This window comes from Lissotriton helveticus, chromosome 11, assembly GCF_964261635.1.
Source record: "Lissotriton helveticus chromosome 11, aLisHel1.1, whole genome shotgun sequence".
NCBI classification, from domain to species: Eukaryota; Metazoa; Chordata; class Amphibia; order Caudata; family Salamandridae; genus Lissotriton; species Lissotriton helveticus.
In genome coordinates, this window is record NC_136072.1 from 8,232,252 (window position 1) to 8,252,856 (window position 20,605).

Below are 20,605 nucleotides of genomic sequence, written 5' to 3' on the forward strand. Positions count from 1 at the left end.
CAGCAGTGGATTGCGGATGCGCGATATATAGTTAGTGCAACTAACTATATATGGAATTTCAATGGTTTTGTGTGAGTAAAATAAGGTTTTGTAAATGCTAATTCCTAACTATATATGGTCTATAACCTATGGTTTTTTCAGTGAATATATATATATATATATATATATATATTACCTACTGGCGGTCGCCAGTAGGTATATATAGTTAGGATTTTTTCTCTATGGGTTTTTTGAAAATTCTATGTCTAATAACTTTGGCGTTTGTGGACGGAATCGGCTGAAATTTTCAGGAAAATGGCACATTTTGTTTCTGAGCAGCCCTTGAAAATTTGGGGGGGGTTCGTCCAGTGGGGGCCGAGAAAAAAGGGGGGTCCCAAAACGTGTTTTTAACATTGAGTTTTCCATAGGGCGGTTGGCCTCACTTTTAGCCCGAACGGCTGAATGGATTTGCACGAAACTTGGCAAAATTGTAGGGACTGGTAGCCCGATGTGCCTTTTGTAGGTCTCAATATATGTGCTCCAGTGGATTTTGAGAAATTAACGTTTAAAAAAAGATATATATCTGTAACAGCGGACCGGTTAGCGCTCTGGTTCGCAGACTTTTCGCGCAACGGAGCTTTGTGAAGCGAAGCTGATTGGTTCTCCGGCGTCTGTCAACATTCCAAACAGTCCGTAGCGGCCGCCATCTTGTCTCTCGGTAGGATCGAGAGACAAGAGGAGGTCAAAACAAAGGGGGAAATAACTATAAGGGGGCATAGTAGATCCTCGCTGACCCCCTAGGTTTGATGTGGAGGTTTTAAAAGGGCCCCGCGGGGCAAAAAAAAATAATAAAAATAATAATTGAACGGCTGAATGGATTTGCACGAAACTTGGCAAAATATTAGGGACTGGTAGCCCGATGTGCCTTTGCTAGGTCTCAATATATGTGCTCCAGTGGATTTTGAGAAATTAACGTTCAAAAAAAGATATATATCTGTAACAGCGCTCCGCTTCGCGTAACGGAGGTTTGCGAAGCTGATTGGTCATTCTGTCACTGGGCTATAGTTGGGCTACATCTGGCTGATATTTGGGCTACATTTGTTTTTTTGTGTGTCTGGCGGCCATCTTTGGGCTACATTGGGCTACATTGGGCTTCATTGGGCTACATTCGGCTAATTAGCAAATAGCTCATCGCAAACTAGGAATGGTAAAGAATCGCTATTTATTCCTTAAAGTTCGCTATTTAGGAAATGCAAATAACTTTTATGATACATATGGCGGTTCATCTCTAACAAGATAAGAAGCATAGGGATAGATTTATGATGACTGGCGCATCACCAGGGATGTGTTAGTCATTCTGTGCCGCTGTTCCGTCACCTATGGTGTGCTGCATTTACAATGCGGCGCATCATGGGGCAAAAACAGCACAGATGCGTGATGTATCTGTGCCGTAAAGGTGGCGCATTGCTGGAGTTGTATCGCAAGTGTGATGAAGCTCCAGCAAGGGTCGGGGGTGCCCCTGTCGCAGGGTTTCTGTTCTCACACAGAACTGTGGACAGAGGATTGGAACCTCGGCGAATTAGGGTGTCCCAAAACTCACGTTAGTAATCAAAAACTATTTAGCAAGCTAGGTACAGTGTCACATTGGATATAACAAACTCTCAATGTTTAGACAATCCAGAATATGAACTTATAGTACCTCAGGATACGTGGAACTCATGAACAGTCGGTCGTTATATATTTCTTAGAAACCAGAACATGGAGTTAAGAAGAACACATGTGTATTTGAAATGTTTATTTACTAATGCCGTCTTCTCAGGCGTAGTACCTTAGATAATAAAAGTACACATATTATCAGTAGCAAAATTACCAGCATAGTTACTAGTACATAAAAAGTGAATGGTGATAGTATGTTAACATGCTGTAAATGAATAAGAGTTAGCAACACTTATAAGCAGCCGCGGGCCGTGGAGGGAGTTACGGTGAGGCAGGGAGGCGGGGAGGGGGAGAAGCAGGGTGGAGAATACAAGTACACATATTATCAGTAGCAAAATTACCAGCATAGTTACTAGTACATAAAAAGCGAATGGTGACAGTATGTTAACATGCTGTAAATGAATAAGAGTTAGCAACACTTATAAGCAGCCGCGGGCCGTGGAGGGAGTTACGGTGGGGCAGGGAGGCGGGGAGGGGGAGGGGCAAGGTAGAGAGGGCTCCACCCTGCTTCTCCCCCTCCCCGCCTCCCTGCCCCATCGTAACTCCCTCCACGGCCCGCGGCTGCTTATATCTCACCCTCCCTAATACACATATTATATTATTTGCTAAGAAGGTCTCTTTGTGTTGGTTTAGGGCGTGTCCATACTTTAGTGTCTTAGATTTGAAGGAATCACATCAGCATACACCAGCTCTCTCTTCATGTGAACCGCATCAACTGTTGTGTATGTGTGTTCGGCAAAGCAATATAAAACCCGCCTCATGCCCAGAATTGGCAGAAGTTGCACTTATGTTATGAGTATGAAGTCGTGGAGATCAGACCTCATAACAATTCTGTATCGTGTTGTTCTTGAAACTTTAGCACTCGCTGTACAGATATAGTTTAACAAGTAAAGCAGATAGTAGACCAATAACATATTATTCTCATGTAAACCACGATGAACTACTAGGTGGAAAGCTAAAGCAACAACTAAGTGTCGTGTGCAGAAGTTGCAAAAAAGGAAAAATGGCGTTTAAACCGGTAATGAGCCCATGCTAACTTAACACGGTGTAAAGATATCCAGGACCTAGATGACACCTCCTCATGATCCGGAAACGAACTGAATAAGATAATAGAAGTGCCATCTCATGAGAGCAGATTGCAAGTTTATATGTGGACGGTCCGCAAGGTAAAGCATTAAAAACTAGGAAAATTCAATGCTAAAGAAAAATAAAACAGCCAAGTACTTTATCGAGTCTTAAGCCAATAGGCAAGGTAAATAATAAAAACTTGACAAATAAGTCAATGAATTGTCAATGAAATGCTAGTACTCAGCATATCAAACATGAAAAAGGTCTATGACATAACTGTGTATGCAAAATAAGCTGCAACAGCCTCCAATAGGAAGTCACCGTCTTCATCCGAAAACAGTTCAGCCATCCAATTTAAAAGCGGAAAAGAACATACGTGCTCTCCCAGCACCGGATCCTCTATCACCATCAGAGGACAGCTCGGTGGGTTTTCAAGAAAGCTGTGTTCCAAGAAAGACTGTGCTGCCGCCAGTAAATTCCAGGGACCAAGTAGTCCATGCATCAATGCCACAGCCATAATCCTTTCGCCAGGACAAATCAACTCGTGAGTAATGATAGGAGTCATCAGCTGATTAAAGTCGACGTCAGGAGAAACCGGTCCGCAGAGACACAAATCAATGGCCCAATCGAAATCACAGGTCAGGCAGTGAAATACAGGCTGGACACAGGTGAAGTAGGAGAACCGAAAAGATAATCCATATGCCGTGCTTAATATCGCCAACGGCATTGTGCCATAATATTCTAGCATGCGATTGCGGAACAGTGTCAGCAGCTGCAGGGTCGGAGGTTGCATAGGAGGGACATCCATATTTAAAAATGTAAAAAAGCACAAGAGCGTCCGCTGGTAATGCAAGTAAAAATGCAATCCACGAACCAGAGTGGAGAAAATGGAATGAAAGGGAGCAGGGATGACTCCAAAGATTTTCTCAAATGAAGTCACGAGACCACTGGTAACAACTTTAAAAAAGTGTGCCAGGGATTTTGTGGAGGATGCGTTAAAGATAGTCGGAAACATGTTGCTGAAATTGAAAGGCAAACCTGTGTACGGGTGTTCGCTATGTGAAGTACGAAAGTTTCACGGGCCGAACTCAAGGCCACCTCTCTCTGAGACAAAAGAGCTCTTATTCTTGTCATGCCGTTGAAACGTGTCCCAAGGTTGGTATTTGTGGCCAGATTGAAAACTCCCTATGTTCATGTGTGGGAGGAAATAGAACATTTCTGCAGCAAATAACCCGTTCACTTACTGTTACGATAAAAGGAATACTTTTTAATTAACTCAGAACAATCTTCATTATTGAGCATCAAATAACTACCATTTTCCAACAACTTGAACGTGGGGATGATAGCAGGAACTGGCGTGCCTTGCAACACGCAAGCCATATTTGGTCGGTGTTTGTTGCATGAATCGTGTAACTGTATGTGCCTACACATTAGTGAATGATCTGGCGTCTCAGTGCATTCCTCTCCATTCAGATAAACTTCTTGATCATCTTTGAAACATCTGTATGTGTATGGAAGCGACCAGACCTCATGAACAAAAGCACTACCTAAAGGTTCATAAAGACCTATTGGTATATATTTCATACAATTTGAAAACTTATATAAAGCAAAAGGCAGCGTTATTAAACCGTGGATAAGGCATGTTGCCAAAAAACCCGCAATCCTCTGCTGATGATGTCACTGAGCATGTCATGAATGATGTAATATGTGACATCATCAGTAGTGGATTATGGGTAATAGTATCTCTAGTTTACTCCCCTATAGCTGTCTTTCTTTTAACATAAGTGTGTGTTTCCTTCCCTTATACTTACTGTTTTTGGTTCGCTTCCAGTTCGCGTACCAGCGAGCGAACTAGGAAGCGAACTAAGAGAAATAGAGGTTGGCACAGTTCCAAATATTGTACCAATTTTTTAATAACGGGGAGGTAGTTCTGAAAAGAACTTTTTTTTTTATTTTTCTGAACATTTTTTTACTGTTTTTGAATTTTTCGGAACAGTTTTATATTTTTTGGGGTTTTTCTTGGAGGGGGCAATGAAAACGATTCATTGTAAAGGGCTCAACAGGAGCAACAAAACAAAAAAAAGAAGTATTTATTATTTTGGGCGTTTCGGACAAACTTGCATATGATAGTCAATAGCTCTGTTGATCAGAGTGATGCTTCTTTCTCCGTAGGAAATGAATCCATCGCAAAATACGCAGGTGTGTTTTACTTCACCAAATCTCATTTGTATATTTGGCACCATCTCCCTGCCCTCTGGTCCCGTTACTTCCGGTACAACAGATCTTCTGGCCATAATAGGGAGATTATCTAGGTCGTTCCGAAACTGTGCAGCACTGTAGTTGTTAGGATGCCACCTAGTCATATGGCGATGCATTGTGTAGTTTCCGAAACTGTATTTTTTGTCGGTCCCTCTGGACAGTCTATCTTGACATATAAGGCAAGTTACGTATCTTGCATTTACTTTTTTCTGACCTTTGGGAATTTTAAAAAATTGCCAAATGAAGTTTTCTTTCCGGTGAGACGTCTTGGGCTGCTCAGGCAAAAACTGCCTCTCTTCGTGCTCGTCCTCCTGTTCCTCTTCTTCTTCTTCTTGTTGAATTACAACTTGAGCAGGTGGTCCACTCTTCCTTGGATGTGGTGGAGGTGGTGGGGAAGCACCAGCTGAAGCTACTAAAGAAGCCATTGCTCAGTGATCACAAAGGGTCTTTCTCTCACAATGATGAAAGTCAGAGTGAGGAAAGAAGGAGGGATTTTCATCATTTGGGAAAAACAAGAGTTCTCAACCAATCAAAAGTGTTCATTTTAGATTATATGACCTAGTCTTACATCATTAGGAAACCAAAAGTGAAATGAACCAATGAAAAGTGTTATTACCAAGTCACATGACTTGCTGTGTTTACGTTAAGCGCTTTGCAGGGCCTCCCGGTTTGCTTCCAGAAACCTGCGCTTTGGCACTCGCTTCGCGTACCAGTTTGCTAACGTAGCACGTCATATGACGTATCAAGCGACAACGTGGAACGTCATGCGGACGGGAGGCGTCACGATGTTGTTTTCTAACGCGGCACTTGCGGTAAAGAAACGTTTACCGGCTCGCGGTCTATTTCGCGGCATCAAGGTCAGCTAACGGGAAGCTTCCCGATTCGCGAAGCGGGAACGAAGAAAAAAAAATATTTTAAAAAAAAATTATTCATAAACATATAAAATATATTTTTGGATTTAAAGAAGAATACATTTTACAGCTACAGATATTAGCTGTTAAAAAACCAATGAAATTCACAGAAAAAACCATAGGTTATAGACCATATATAGTTAGGAATTAGCATTTACAAAACCTTGAAAATTCACTGAAAAAACCATAGGTTATAGACCATATATAGTTAGGAAATAGCATTTAGAAAACCTTATTTTACTCACACAAAACCATTGAAATTCCATATATAGTTAGTTGCACTAACTATATATCGCGCACCTGCAATCCACTGCTGATGATGTCACATATTACATCATTCATGACATGGTCAGTGACATCACTGATGACATCACTGATGACATCTCAAATGACATCACTGATGACATCACTGATGACAACATCCAGTGACTGTATGCTTCTGTAAAGTTAAAATATGTCTTACATATTGAAGAATGAGTGGATGTATAAGTGTCTGGATGAAGGATTTAGTAGGTGCATGACTGACTGTATAAGTGAGTGATTAAATGTGTCTCACTGAGTGCATGGGTTAGTGACTAAACTGTTTTAAATTGTGCATCATTGTGTCTGTTGTTTTGTAATCTGATGCATGTGTTGATCATTAGCTATATGACTAACTATATGGGTTATTGATTAGTTGCCCAAGTATTTGTATGGGAGACTGAGTGTGTGTGTGGGTGTCTGGGAGGTGTATGACTCTGTGCATAGATGTGTGAGCAGTTGATTCACTAGATGTATGGGTTCAAAAGTGCATGTGGAAACATCTGTATGGGCGGTTGACTGTGTGCATGAGTGTATTGGTGAGTGAATGGATATCTCAGTGCTACATGTCAAAGTAAGTACATACGTAAAACACAGTACATGTGATAGTTGACATATATAAATAACTGTGCATAAGAGCCAGTGAATGTGTGAGTGGCTGTATGGATTATTGTGAACTTGTATCAGGGATTGTATAACAGAGTAAATATGTGTTATTATATGTTCCAATAAGTAAGGTGTGTATAACTATATAGTTGAGGAAATCGAGGTGTGATTGATTCTTTGCAAGACTGACTAGGTGTGTGAGTAACTCCATGGATGAGTGACAGTCTGTGAGTGTCTGTTTACACTGAGTGTATCTACGGTTATATTAGAGTCTGAAGAGGTTCATTGTATCATCACATGAATGATGTCATCAGTGATGTGATCAGTAATGTCAAATGAGATGTCATCAGTGATGTCATCAGTGATGTCATTTGAGATGTCATCAGTGATGTCATCAGTGATGTCACTGACCATGTCATGAATGATGTAATATGTGACATCATCAGCAGTGGATTGCAGGTGCGCGATATATAGTTAGTGCAACTAACTATATATGGAATTTCAATGGTTTTGTGTGAGTAAAATAAGGTTTTCTAAATGCTATTTCCTAACTATATATGGTCTATAACCTATGGTTTTTTCAGTGAATATATATATATATATATATATATATATAGTCAAGGGACCTATGTACTTTGACAATAGTGGTAGTGGCAAAGTCATGTGTGTAGTGCATAAACAGCCTTGTCAGTCTGCAATTGCTGCTGAAAGTCATGTTTTCACGTTGTCACTCATAGAGTGGCACAACTGTTGTTGCAGCTCTTATGTGAACAGCTAGCCTTACATGCCCTGGGTACTGGGCACCATATACTCTGGGCTTATAAGTAAGTCAACACATGCCAATTGGGACACCCAAATAAACATAGCATCTTGTAAGGGAAAGAACACTGTCGCTAAGGTCTGGAAAGTAGGCCTTGGTGCACTCTCAACGTCGAAAGCCAGCAAATAGTAACCCTACATGGGGAACAAAGTGGGGGAAACCAGCACAAATGCAAGTTTCCTTACAGTTGGTCATTAATTTTTAACTCTCCCTCCAGGGGCAAATGGTGTTAGTTCAGGCCTGAAACTTCCTCTTGGTGTGAGTGGTGTTAATGTCAATTACAATGCTGTGGGGGGTGTGACTTCAACATAAAGATCTGTACAGATGCTCCAGCTATTCTAATGACTTGTGCTCATTTTCAGTAGGATAAATACATTTACCAAAGCTGGTTTATAGCCAGGAATAAATATTGTGATTTACAATAAACTCTTGAGAATTCTGAAAATAGTTGATGCAACCCTTCTATACATAGGACTATCAGTCATTGGGAAGCTCAAGCATGTTACAATTTCTATTTTTGGGGGCCTGTTTTTAGGTGTGTCTTTACATGTAAAAGCAAACAATTTAGTTACTCAAACTGAAATTATCCAATGGGGAGAGTGTGCTGGTCATTTGCTGGGGTGAGAAGGAGTATAATTTGAATGACATGTCAACAGACCAATGGTGAAAGAATGTTGCTTGGTAGCCCCTATATATGTATGTATTTTAGGTATAGTATTTGTTTGGAAAACAAAAGGCTGGCAATCCAATAAAGCTGTTATAGGCCAAACCTAATAAAATGCTAAACTACAAAAAATAGACAACAGAAAGGCAAGCCGTCTCCATCTACTTTCCCAAGACCTGGAACTGTGTTGTGTAAAATCAGAACTGCCTTAACTCTCTTGCAGTTCAGTAAGGACCAGGTAATTCACCTCTTCAAAGCAAATGACATTTGGTAGCATTAGAAATCACCACCCACATACATGCTGCCTTTGTGTAAATGATTCCTACCATGTCCCATATATCTATAACATACATGCTATTGCCCAAGAATGCCTTTTTGTGCTGCATACTTCTGTCATCCAACCCAACTCAACAACCAAGGCACCTTACCGTGGTCCTTAGTAACATGACATCCGCGTCTTTCAAGGTGGACGGCGTACAGTGCGCCCACACCTCCCACTCCGGCTTCCAATAGAACAGAAAGGGAAGGAGGCCAAGGGACAGGATGTGACCAATGATGCACAACACCCTTCGGCAAGGGTGTGTCTTGTATCCAAACATTTCCTGCAAAGTAAAAGCATAAACATGGAGCGTTAAAGAAACTGGCAATGAGGCACCTTCTTCCAATTCATAGAAATTGAATATAATGAACATTTTTGATCTCTGTGCAGTTCCACATTTCTTGGCATGGCCAATACTTGCAGCAGTGCACTTTTCACCCTCAGTTATTGAACTGTGCAACATTATCAAGTAGTTTCTTAACACCTGCATATTTTGATCCACATAAAGAGGACATAAGTAGCTTTTTTAGCTGAAGTGCAACCTTCCCATTAACAATTCATGAATTTAACAAATGTGTTGTTTCATAGGCTGAAATGTGGCAAATTAACCCGCTGAAAATTCTGAGTTCTGAACTAGAGTTTATTTCCCCAGATTCTGCTGACTGTACTAGAATATGAAAGACATAACTGTGTTTTAGGGAAAGCTCGAGAGAAACAACAGAAGACATCCGTGTAACTATTGTCAACCAGTGGGGTCAATGATTTTTTGACAGCAGAAGAAGGATAGGATCAACATATTTGAATTGGGTGCCCGATGCAAAAATCAGTGTAATAATGAAACATGTCAGACAGTGACCAGCCAGAACATATCTGCTGTGTTCTTATCCAATTATTTATTGAAGGGCAGAGAGAAGAATCAGAAGTGTTTGGCAATCAACAATGTAGACAAACTTCTGTGTGTGAAGTGGTGATTGATGGCTGCAGCAGTGGTGTACACAACTAGTTTTTTTCTTATCCCTTGTACTGCTCATATTTGCCACTAAAGTAGACAGAGGCCCTCTAACTCCCGGCCAGCGCAGATGCCCCACTAATGTGGCTTGCTTCCCTCTCACCGTGTAAGCAGAACCCTGAATTTCAATACCCTGTATTCCTCATTGCTCGAGTCCTTGATCCGCGATGGAGCGCAAGTCAGATACACCAACCATATTCATCATAGTCAGAGAGTTTACGTTTTCAATTAGTCCTTTATGTCAAAATCCACCAAAGGAGTACATTTCCGAAGCCCACAGGACCTCAAGAAAGGTACTTATAGTCTCACTTGTGTCAGACAGAGACAGCAGCAAGGCCCAGTCGAGGGCCACCTGCTACTGGTCAGCTGGGCAGTTGCAGGAAATGCCTCTGGTAGCTTTTTGTGTTCCTGTAGCTTGAACAGGAGGCCAGCCGTATGGCTCCACTTCTTTGTGTTGGATAAAGAGGGAGTAGGTCCAGAACGTTTTTGTTCTCCTTCATGTCCAGGAAGTGTTTTCCGAAGTGGGTGCCTGAAGATGCCACATTTATTCCTGACAAAAGCTAGCAGGTGGGAATGACTCCTGGCCCAACAATGGAGTAACAGTTCCCATTTGGGTCATTTTTCCATAAGGTGACAGTCTTCGGCCACTCTAAACTTGGGCTCTGAGGCTTAGGGATGTGTATGAGGAGAATACTACGGTACTCCTAGAGTCTTTCTACATCCAATACTAAAATCCAAATTGAAGCATCCACTGTACCCACAATAAACCTGGTAGCAGAAGTCTGGTAGGATAAAAGCAGGGTTCACCAGCAATCGGACAGTGGATACAGAAGAATTGTCTTGGTATCCTGTTCTCTTCCTTTTATTTGCACCCTAAGTGTTATATGTAAAACCGGCAAACTGGTAGAGCAGGATTTAACACTCCAGCAGAATTGAACAAAGTGTCAAAAAGGATGCCCACAGCCCCACCCTACATATTCTGTGAGGTTCAGATGAGTCATCTCTTCCCAATTAGATCAGCCTATTGTCTGCTCCTGGGAAGAATTACAAACCTTTTTTCACACCTATTCAAATGCTTATCACTGGCTGGGAGAAGCTGCAGAGAAAATACAAGTTAGCCTTGAGAAATTTAAGGCAGGGAAAAGTTAATGTTCTAAAAGCTACTTTTCCTAACTATTTATTAAAAATCTGACTTCACCATTTAATTATGCTTTGATATCTATTAAACACTGTCTTTCATTATTTTTCTAGCTAGTCCCATTCCTGAGCTACAGTATTAGAATTTTAATTTGTACTCTGGTTCTCTTCATAGTACACCTAGGACGGCCACAGTGAAAAATAACTTGTAGGTGCTACTCACTGTAAGGACATGTTAATATTACAATTCTATATGTCCTACTTTTAAATTCCATGCACACTGCCTTGTGGGCTACAAGGAATACATACGGGTGATTTTGTATTAATGAAAAAGGTATTTTTTACCTTTCAAAAGAGTTTATTTTGACTGGTCAAATTGCATTTTTTAAACTGCGACAGTCAGGCTACACAAGCTAGGGCTGAAGCCATGCAAGCACTACTACTTTAGTGGACGGCACAATAGTTGCTTAAGAGAAATTGTTTATTGGTGGATGCTTGTGAGAAATTGTTGGTTTAGGAAGGTGTGAGCCCTTCTCAATCAACAGTCACAATTCCTGTCAGGGCGAACAACCGAGTCACTCACTTAACCTGCCCTCAATCCTCTAGTAGTGTGACGTAAAAGCAGCCAGGCTTAACTTAGAAGCAACGTGCAAAGTATTTATGTAGCAACCAAACAGCAAAACATAGGTAACAAGGGTACTCCCTACGGTGATTTCAGGTCTAGAGGAGGGAGTGACTATCGAACAACAATGAAAGGGGGGAACCTCTATTCTGACCTATCTATCTTTGCATAATAGCATTTAAGTCTGTTCACAATTTTCATACAGGATGCAGCAGGGTACATAGAATCTTTCACTTAGACATAGTATTAGTTATTTTCATTTATTCAACTTTATATCAAATTATTTTTTCATTTTTTTGGTGATTATATTGTCAAAATTGTGATGCAATGACATGATAACACTTGTACGTCTATTTAAAATACAGGGCTTAGACGTTGCTAAAACAGGAACCCCTAAACAATCTGTATACAATTACTGTCGCTCAAACCATCATTCATACACACTCAGACTATCATATCTAATGTACTAACAATACAGAAAACAATAAAACAATACACAGTGAAACAATAGTGTCCTATATTGGACTCCTCAGAATATAGGGGCATATTACCAACGTTAAGCGATATTTATCGCTAACGATGCTTAGCAACACATTTTTTAACGCTAAGCATCGTCAGAAATTATCGCAGATAAACCTTGCTATTATCAAGGTTTATCGCAAATGCGAAAAAAAAACGGCCGCAATGCATGAATATCGCTGAAAAGTCAGCGATATTCATACATTACCGAGCTAATGCTCTTAGCCATGTTATCCACCTCCCATTGGATAACATGGCTAAGAACTGCTCAGGGCAGGTGTTAGTTTTTGGAGATATTCGCGTTTAGCGCGAATATCTCCAAAAGTTGGTAATAGGAGATAGCGATGTTAGAGACTGTTTCCAGTCGCTACCATCTTGGCACGCCCACTTTGCATGTCATTAGTGATAAATATCACTGACATGCAAAGTGGGGCCCAAGATGGTCGCTATCTCCTACTAGCTGTCGCTAACTGGTGTTAGCGACAGCTAGGTAATAGGGAGATCATTTTATCTCCGCTTTCTTGGCTTTTAAAGCCAAAAAAGCGGAGATAAACCCCCTTGATAATATGCCCCATAGTCTTTTGTAATCCTTTCTTTTCTTTCTTCGAGGTTTTATTCTATTTTGTATGAGGGTCTACAGTGCATACGGCCTACGTACGTTTCGGTGGTATCATTTCTTTAATTCACCTTCCTCAGGGCCAACATGTAACTGGACAACGAACATATACATGCATTCTATTAAAACAATTATTTTAATAGAAAGAAAAGAAAGGATTACAAAAGACTACTAACTTAGAGGCAATGTGCAAAGTATTTATGTAGCAACCAAACAGCAATAAGCACAACTCAAGAAAAAACCCACACCAATTTAGAACAATAGAGTAAATTTTAATAAGTTATTTAAGAAGAAGAGAAAAATCCAGCTGATAGAACGGGAGATAAGCAATTAAAAAAATTAAGTTAAAAATAGTGCTAGGGAGCACAAAGTGCTTAATGTAGTAATTAGTCACACCAGACTGTGATACAAGTTTAGGTCGACCATGATGGAACACGGGCCAGATAGAGGGACCAAGCGAGGTCCAGGGTTGGTGATGCGTCAGGCAGTGGTGGTTGCAACATTGCAGAGCTGCAATGCAAGATCCTACAATGGAGATGGGACACGCAGTGCTGGGTTCAATGAGCTGTGGGTCTGGGATTCGAGGTCCTGCTTAGGAAATGTGCCACGTAATGGTGGTTCCAATGATGTGAGGGTCTGCGCTGTAGGGTTCTGCATTGTAGATGTGTCAAACAGAAGTGGAATAGCTGTTCTGTTTCTGCCTTGCGATGGTGTTCCGGCATGGAGTTCCACAGGGATGCAGTTCGCACTGAGAAGGCTCAACTCCTGATCCTGGCTTTGGCAAAACAGGGAATCCTAAGAAGTTGCTGTTAATTGGATCTCAGGGCCCTGGACTGCTGATATTTCTGGAGTCTTTGCCTCAAGTACACAGGGCCCTTATCCCTGGATGCTCTGTAGGCGGTGGTCAATGCCTTAAACTCTATCCTCCTTTTGACTGGCAGCCAGTGCAGGCTCCGCAAGTGGGGTTGAGATGTGATGACGCAGCAGAACATTTCTAATGAGTCTGGCCGCAGCATTCAGGATAACCTGGAGCCTGTGGGTCAGATAAACTGGAAGACTCAGGTACAGGCTATTAGCGTAATCCAGCTTTGACGTAAGCATTGCGCGGACCACAGACTTCCTGCCGTCCATAGGAAGGAGGTGCAGGAATCTCTGCAAGGTTTTTAATTTCTAGAAGCAGGCCGAGGAGACTTGGCCGATCTGGGCTTTACAAGAGAGGAGGGTCTCAAATGTAAGCCCTAGGTTCCTGGCAGAATCCACTTGGACAGGGCGGGGTTTAACTCTGGAGGCCACCAGAGATTGGAGGTCGGAGGAGAGGGTTGATAAAAAAATAACACCTCCGTTTTATCGGCATTTAATTTCAGGCAACAATCCGTCATCCACGTCGAGATGTTAGTCAGACAGTTCTAAAAGGTGTTAAATGCTACCACTGAGTGCTCTTTAAAAGAGAACACTAGTTGAGTGTCATCAGCATAGGAATTCATTTTCACTCCCCATAGCTCGCCTAAAGAAGCAAGCAGTACAGATAAACATTAAACAACGTGGGGCTCAAAGCGGAGCCCTGTGGAACCCCACACAGAAGGGGTTTGGGTGAGAAGATGTGGGGACGAAGCAGTACTTGCTGCGACTGGCCCCCTAGAAACGAGCGAAACGAGGCCAGTGTGGTACCCAGGAGCTCAAGTCTGTCCAGTAGGATATGGTGTGACACCGTATCAAACGCTGCAGATAAATCCAATAGCACAAGCATTGCGGAATTACCCTGGTCTAAGGCTTCACGTATGGATTCCGCTGCTTCCAAAAGGGCTGTCTCAGTGCTTTAACCAGATCTAAATCCGGATTGGGTGTCGTGAAAACAGTTGTTGGACTCGAGGAAGACAGATTATTGCTTCTGGACTTCCTTCTCAAGGATTTTGGCCGGAACAAGCAGGAGAGAAATGGGCCTAAAATTATTGAGATCCACTGAATCAGCGTCCGCTATTTTCAGAATTGGCAAGACAGGCCGCTTTCCAGGAGAAAGGGTAGATGCCCTTTCTCAAGGAGGAGTTCCAGATGGGATTGAGTCACTGATTGAGCCACTCGGCCATCAGTTAAAGGCAAGGATCACCTGGCGAACCTGATTTACATTTGCTCAGTTCCAACTTTGAGGCTTCTGGGCTAAACGCACTGAACTCGGACCAGATTCTGGGCTTGTCCAGAATCGAGATTGGCGTAGTTGGTGATCCATCTGAGGAAAAAGAGGAATAAATAGCTTGAACTTTCTCCTGAAAAAAAGTAGATATTAAGTCCTCAGAAAGAGTAACCATGGGAACGATATTGCTATCCAAAGCCAACGGTTTAATGAAGTCTTGAACAATCTTAAAGACTTCTTTCACTGAGCTGTCCGAGGACTTTATTTGATTGGTTAAATAGTCTCTAATGGAAGTGAATTTTAACCCATGAAATATTTTTAAAGCTGTTCTGTAGGCACACTTCGCCTCTGAGTTGTAGGATTTTTGCAAAGCATGCTCCAGATTCTTACAAAGACTTTTCCCCGTCCTGGAGATCAAAGGTGAACCAGGGGGCAGAGGGTTTCTTCCTGGCTGATTTCATAGTTGTTAACGGGGTTTATGTGGTCCAGGGCAGATGTGACCCAACCGTTGAAGGAGCAGACATCCCTACTAGGGTCACCCAACCGCTCAAAGGGGGCCAGCTGTAGTGTGGGACCTAAAGACTCAATGGAGACCTTGCTCCAGTCTAACCTTTTTCATGTTTGGGGGAAGCACTATAGTGCAATAGGGTGCCAGTCCAGCTGAACGGAACTAAGCAGTGGTCCGACCAGGTGAGAGGTAGAAGAGTCTCCACATTCAAGGTGTGATCCCTCAAGAAAATGAGATCCAACATATGGCCAGCCTTGTAATTGGGTGCACACACCTTTTGAGCCTGGTTAACGCCCTCGAGGGTGTCTGCCAGCTGAGTGGTGAGGGGCAGTTGCTATTGTCCCTGTGGACATTAAAGTCTCCGAGGACTGTAAAATTAACATGCCACAAAGATAGGTCTGCAATGGTACCACTTAGCTCAGGCAGGTGGCAGGCGGGTGTATCCGGAGTAAGCATGGGCAAATTTTGCGAATTCGCGATTCGCGAATTTGCGGATTTGCGCATTCGCGATCCGCAAAATTCGCGAATTTGTGCGAATTTGCGGATTTTTATATTTGTGCGTGTTCGCGGGGTGCTTTGCGTGTTCGCGGGGCGTTTTGGCATGTTCGCGGGGCGCTTTGCGTGTTCGCGGTTTTTTTTTGGGGCGAGACCGTGATGCGCCCTGTGGTTCATCACTGCCACCCTCTCGTTTTTTATGCCCTTCTGCCCTCTGTACCACTCGTGTTTGTACCCTTTTGCCCTCTGCCCCACTCGTTTTTGTGGTCTTCTGCCCTCTGCCCCAATCGTTTCTGCCCTCTGTCCCACTCGTTTTTGTGCTCTTCTGCCCTCTGCCCAACTCGTTTTTGTGGTCTTCTGCCCTCTGCCCCACTCGTTTCTGCCCTCTGTCCCACTCGTTTTTGTGCTCTTCTGCCCTCTGCCCAACTCGTTTTGTGCTCTTCTGCCCTCTGCCCAACTCGTTTTTGTGGTCTTCTGCCCTCTGCCCCACTCGTTTCTGCCCTCTGCCCAACTCGTTTTTGTGGTCTTCTTCCCTCTGCCCCACTCAGGGGGGGGGGGGATCTTCTGTGCGAGTTCAAGTGCCTCTTTTGTGTATAAAAGGTCAGAGACCGATCAGAACAGCAGATGAAGAGAAAGAAGCTCCTGGTCACAGGAACAGCACGGGGATTGCGTCGTGAAAGTCAAGGATACAAAGGCCTCTATCCAGCATCACAGCTGATTTTCGACGGTAGATTTGGGAAGAACGCACACCTGCCCAGCCTCGACCACGCTCACGATTGTTTTTGGGCTGATGAATGCGTCACTGAATTGAGCTTCAACTAGTTCCAGCGACTATGTGTGTGTTACTATGCAATCGCGCCCAAGGGCGCAGGGGTCCCTTGAGTGAGCTGTCCATCATAGTGGGTAAATGGCGGGAAGACTGTGCACACCGCGAGTGTGTGGGCGGGGCTTCCATGCGAGTTCACATGCCTCTTGTGTGTATAAAAGGTCAGAGAAAGATCAGAGCAGCAGATGAAGAGAAAGAAGCTCCTGGTCACAGGAACAGCACGGGTATTGCGCTCGTGAAAGTCAAGGATGCAAAGGCCTCTATCCAGCATCACAGCTGATTTCCAACGGTAGATTTGGGAAGGAAGCACACCTGCCCAGCCTCCTCAACGCTCACGATTGTTTTTGGGCTGATGAATGCGTCACTGAATTGAGCTTCAACTAGTTCCAGCGACTATGTGTGTGTTACTATGCAATCGCGTCCAAGGGCGCAGGGGTCCCTTGAGTGAGCTGTCCATCATAGTGGGTAAATGGCGGGAAGACTGTGCACACCGCGAGTGTGTGGGTGGGGCTTCCATGCGAGTTCACATGCCTCTTGTGTGTATAAAAGGTCAAATAAAGATCAGAGCAGCAGATGAAGAGAAAGAAGATTCTGGTCACAGGAACAGCACGGGGATTGCGCTCGTGAAAGTCAAGGATCCAAAGGCCTCTATCCAGCATCACAGCTGATTTCCGACGGTAGATTTGGGAAGGAAGCACACCTGCCCAGCCTCCTCAACGCTCACAATTGTTTTTGGGCTGATGAATGCGTCACTGAATTGAGCTTCAACTAGTTCCAGCGACCATGTGCGTGTTACTATGCAATCGCACCGATGTGCGCAGGGGTCCCTTGAGTGAGCTGTCCATCATCCTGTAACTATTTTAGGATGGCGCCAGCAAGCTGCCAGCGCCATCCTAAAATAGTTACTAAATTAGCTTAATCAGGAATAAGCATGAGCGCAAAATCCGCTCCGATCGCGGATTTTGCGGATTTTCGGTGAATCCGCGATCCGCGAACTCTCGCGGATTTACCGAAAATCCGCAATCCGCGATCGGAGCGGATTTTGCGGTCAAAAGTTCAAGCCTAATGCATTTACGATGGCGCCGGCAAGCTGCCAGCGCCATCCTGCAATAGTTACTTAATTAGCTTCAACAGGAAGCTCTAATAGATAAGATACAGCAGGGGCTCGAGCGCCTGCTTTATTTTAACAGTTGGAGCTTCCTGTTGAAGCTAATTAAGTAACTATTGCAGGATGGCGCTGGCAGCTTGCCGGCGCCATCGTAAATTATTTCAACGGTGGTGTCTTTACTCTTCTTGAATAAATATGAAGGGCAGGGTTCATTCGGGCACGACGGTCCTGGCACAAAAAAATAAACCTCAACAGGAAACACTTGCAGATATCAATAAAGCATGTGCCCTAGTTGAAGCTTAAATTCAGTGACTCATTCATCAGCCCAAAAATTAATCTGCTGCTCTGATCGGTCTCTGCCCTTTTATACACACAAGAGGCATGCTCGCATGGACGCCCCGTCCGTTTGGCCCCGCCCACACACTCGAGGTGTGCACCGTCTTCCCGCCATTTACCCACTATGATGGACATTTCACTCAAGGGACCCCTGCGCACTTCGGCGCGATTGCATAGTAACACACACTTGGTCGCTGGAACTAGTTGAAGCGCAAATGCAGTGACTCATTCATCAGCCCAAAAAAAATCGTGAGCGTTGGGAGGCTGGGCAGATGTGCCTTCTTCCCAAATATACCATCGATAATCCGCTGTGATGCTGCTCTGATCGGTCTCTGACCTTTTAGACACACAAGAGGCATGTGCGCTCGCGTGGAAGCCCCGTCCGTTTGGCCCCGCCCACACACTCGATGAAGCCCCGCCCCCAAATCCGCAAATCCGCTAAATCCGCGGATTTTGCGGATCCACGATCCGTGGATCCGCTTAATCCGCGAATCGTGGATCCGCAAAATCCGCCCATGCTTAATCAGGAAGCACTAATAGATAAAATAAAGCAGGTGCTCGAGCACCTGCTTTATTTTATCTATTAGTGCTTCCTGTTGAAGCTAACTTAGTAACTATTTTAGGATGGAGCTGGCAGCTTGCCGGCGCCATCCTAAAATAGTTACAACAACTTCAAGCATGAAGGCTTGAACTTTTGCCCCCCGGATCCGCCGCTCGCGGGTTTGCGGATTTTCTGTAAATTCGTGGGAGTTCGCGGATTGCGAATTTACCGAAAATCCGCAAAATCCGCGAGCGGAACAGATTTTGTGCTCATGCTTAATCCGGAGGACCATAGACCAGCAATCCTGCAAAGGAAGATGCAGGGGAGGTTTTAATACAAAAAGACAATGCCTCAATCAACCCTGCACAATCAATTCTCTTATATGACAACATTTCCCAATCCTCTCTAAGAATCACCGCAAGTCCGCCCCCAACTTTAGTGCCACTGCGATTGGCAGTAGCAATCTGGAAACCTGCAGGTATCGCCATCAGGATATCAGGATTGGAACTTTCTTTAAACCACGTTTCTGTTAAAAACATGATGTCCCAAGCATTGGTCTCCTATGCCAACCAGACATCATTCGCGTGTTTCGATAGCAATCTACAGTTTATCAGCCAAGCCTTGAGTTTGAAGCTAGTGGCCTTTTGGAATACTGATGGTGCTTTTGGGGGTGCAGGCAATTTTCCACACCGCAAGCTTTCTTAGAGAGAAAGTGCAAAGATTGCAGTCTGGCTCCTGACCAAGTCAGTCCTGGAGATTCGAGATGTCGACATGGTGGATGCTGGGAGGCCCTGACAGGCTGATATATTCATAGCAAAAGCTGCTCTCTAGTCCAGACTACTATGGCGGGGGAAGAAAATGGTGCAGCATGGCTGGCGCTTGCCGCAATCTGGATATTGACGGGAACAGAGTCTGCTAAGGCTCTGTGATCTGCAAGTGTGAAACTGACAGCTCTGTTCCCCTATCCTTGCACGTCCATTCCCCTTTTGTCTCACTGTCTCACTGTCTGGGAGTAATGCACAAAACCCAAATACCAGCTACACCTAGTCATGTGACCTAGAAACAGACTGAAGGCACCAAATGGGACAGGAAAATGCCAAATTTCAAAAAGTGGAATTTTCAAAATTGGGAATTAAAATTCAACTTCATCATTTAAAACAAAATTAAATTACAATACCTCAGATACCAAAAACAAGCCTGTCTGCGCCTGTCCACGTCTGGCCGCGTCCAGTACAATAGACCCTGGTCCTTGGACCTTCCACCATTACAACATCATCACCCTCCTCGCCCTTAACACCAGACACCACTCAGCCTGCCACCTCGCGTCACCGAAGGACACCCAAAGACCTTTCTCCTGCTGAAACTGCAGCTGCACCCTCACCCACCTCCGCACTCTAGGCCCTTCCGCCGTCCAGCCAACCAACAGTGCACCTGGCTCAGCTGCATCATCCTCAACATGTTCTCCCTCCACAATCACTCCATGGAATCTGGGACCTTGTCGACTCCGTGTCTACCGCCATCGCCTTCCTAATGGAAACCTGGATAAACCCTAGCTCCACTCCTGACATCGCCTCCTCCATCCCCGACTGCTACAAGATCACCCACAAGGAACGCACCATCTGACCAGGAGGAGGCATCGCCATCGTCCACAAAAACACCCTCCGCCTGACCACCCACTCGGACGACCCAATGACAACCATGGAAAACCTCCATTTCCAGATCCAGACTAACCCCAACACAACTCTATGCAGCACTCTCATCTACAGACCTCCTGGCCCCCACCCACTCTTCAACGATGCCATTGGCAACTTCAATGCGCCCCAGGCTCTCGCATCCACTCATTACATGCTTCTCTGCAACCTTAACTATCACCTGGACAACCCCAATGACAAGAACTACGCGTCCCTTCTGGAGAACCTTGCCAACATAGGACTCAAACAGCTAGTCACCTCTCCAACGCACGCAGCAGGACACATGCTCGACCTCATCTTCTCTGCCAGTGAGAACATCACCTACAGCCACACCACTGAACTCCTCTGGACCGACCAACACTACATGCACTTCACCTTCCCCAAACTCACTGTGCACCACCGCCCTCACCACCCACCTACCATAGCT

The 20,605-nt window shown here is 44.1% G+C and overlaps 1 protein-coding gene across 1 annotated transcript in view; it reads right to left on the minus strand.

Annotated features, from left to right (window-relative positions):
- LOC144792209 (putative cation-transporting ATPase 13A4) overlaps positions 1–20,605 on the minus strand; it is a 325,411-nt gene that overhangs the window by 273,546 nt on the left and 31,260 nt on the right. The window contains exon 2 of the mRNA XM_078667110.1: positions 8,752–8,925. Coding sequence (XP_078523236.1) covers positions 8,752–8,925 — 174 coding nt within the window. The remainder of the gene's footprint in view (positions 1–8,751; positions 8,926–20,605) is intronic.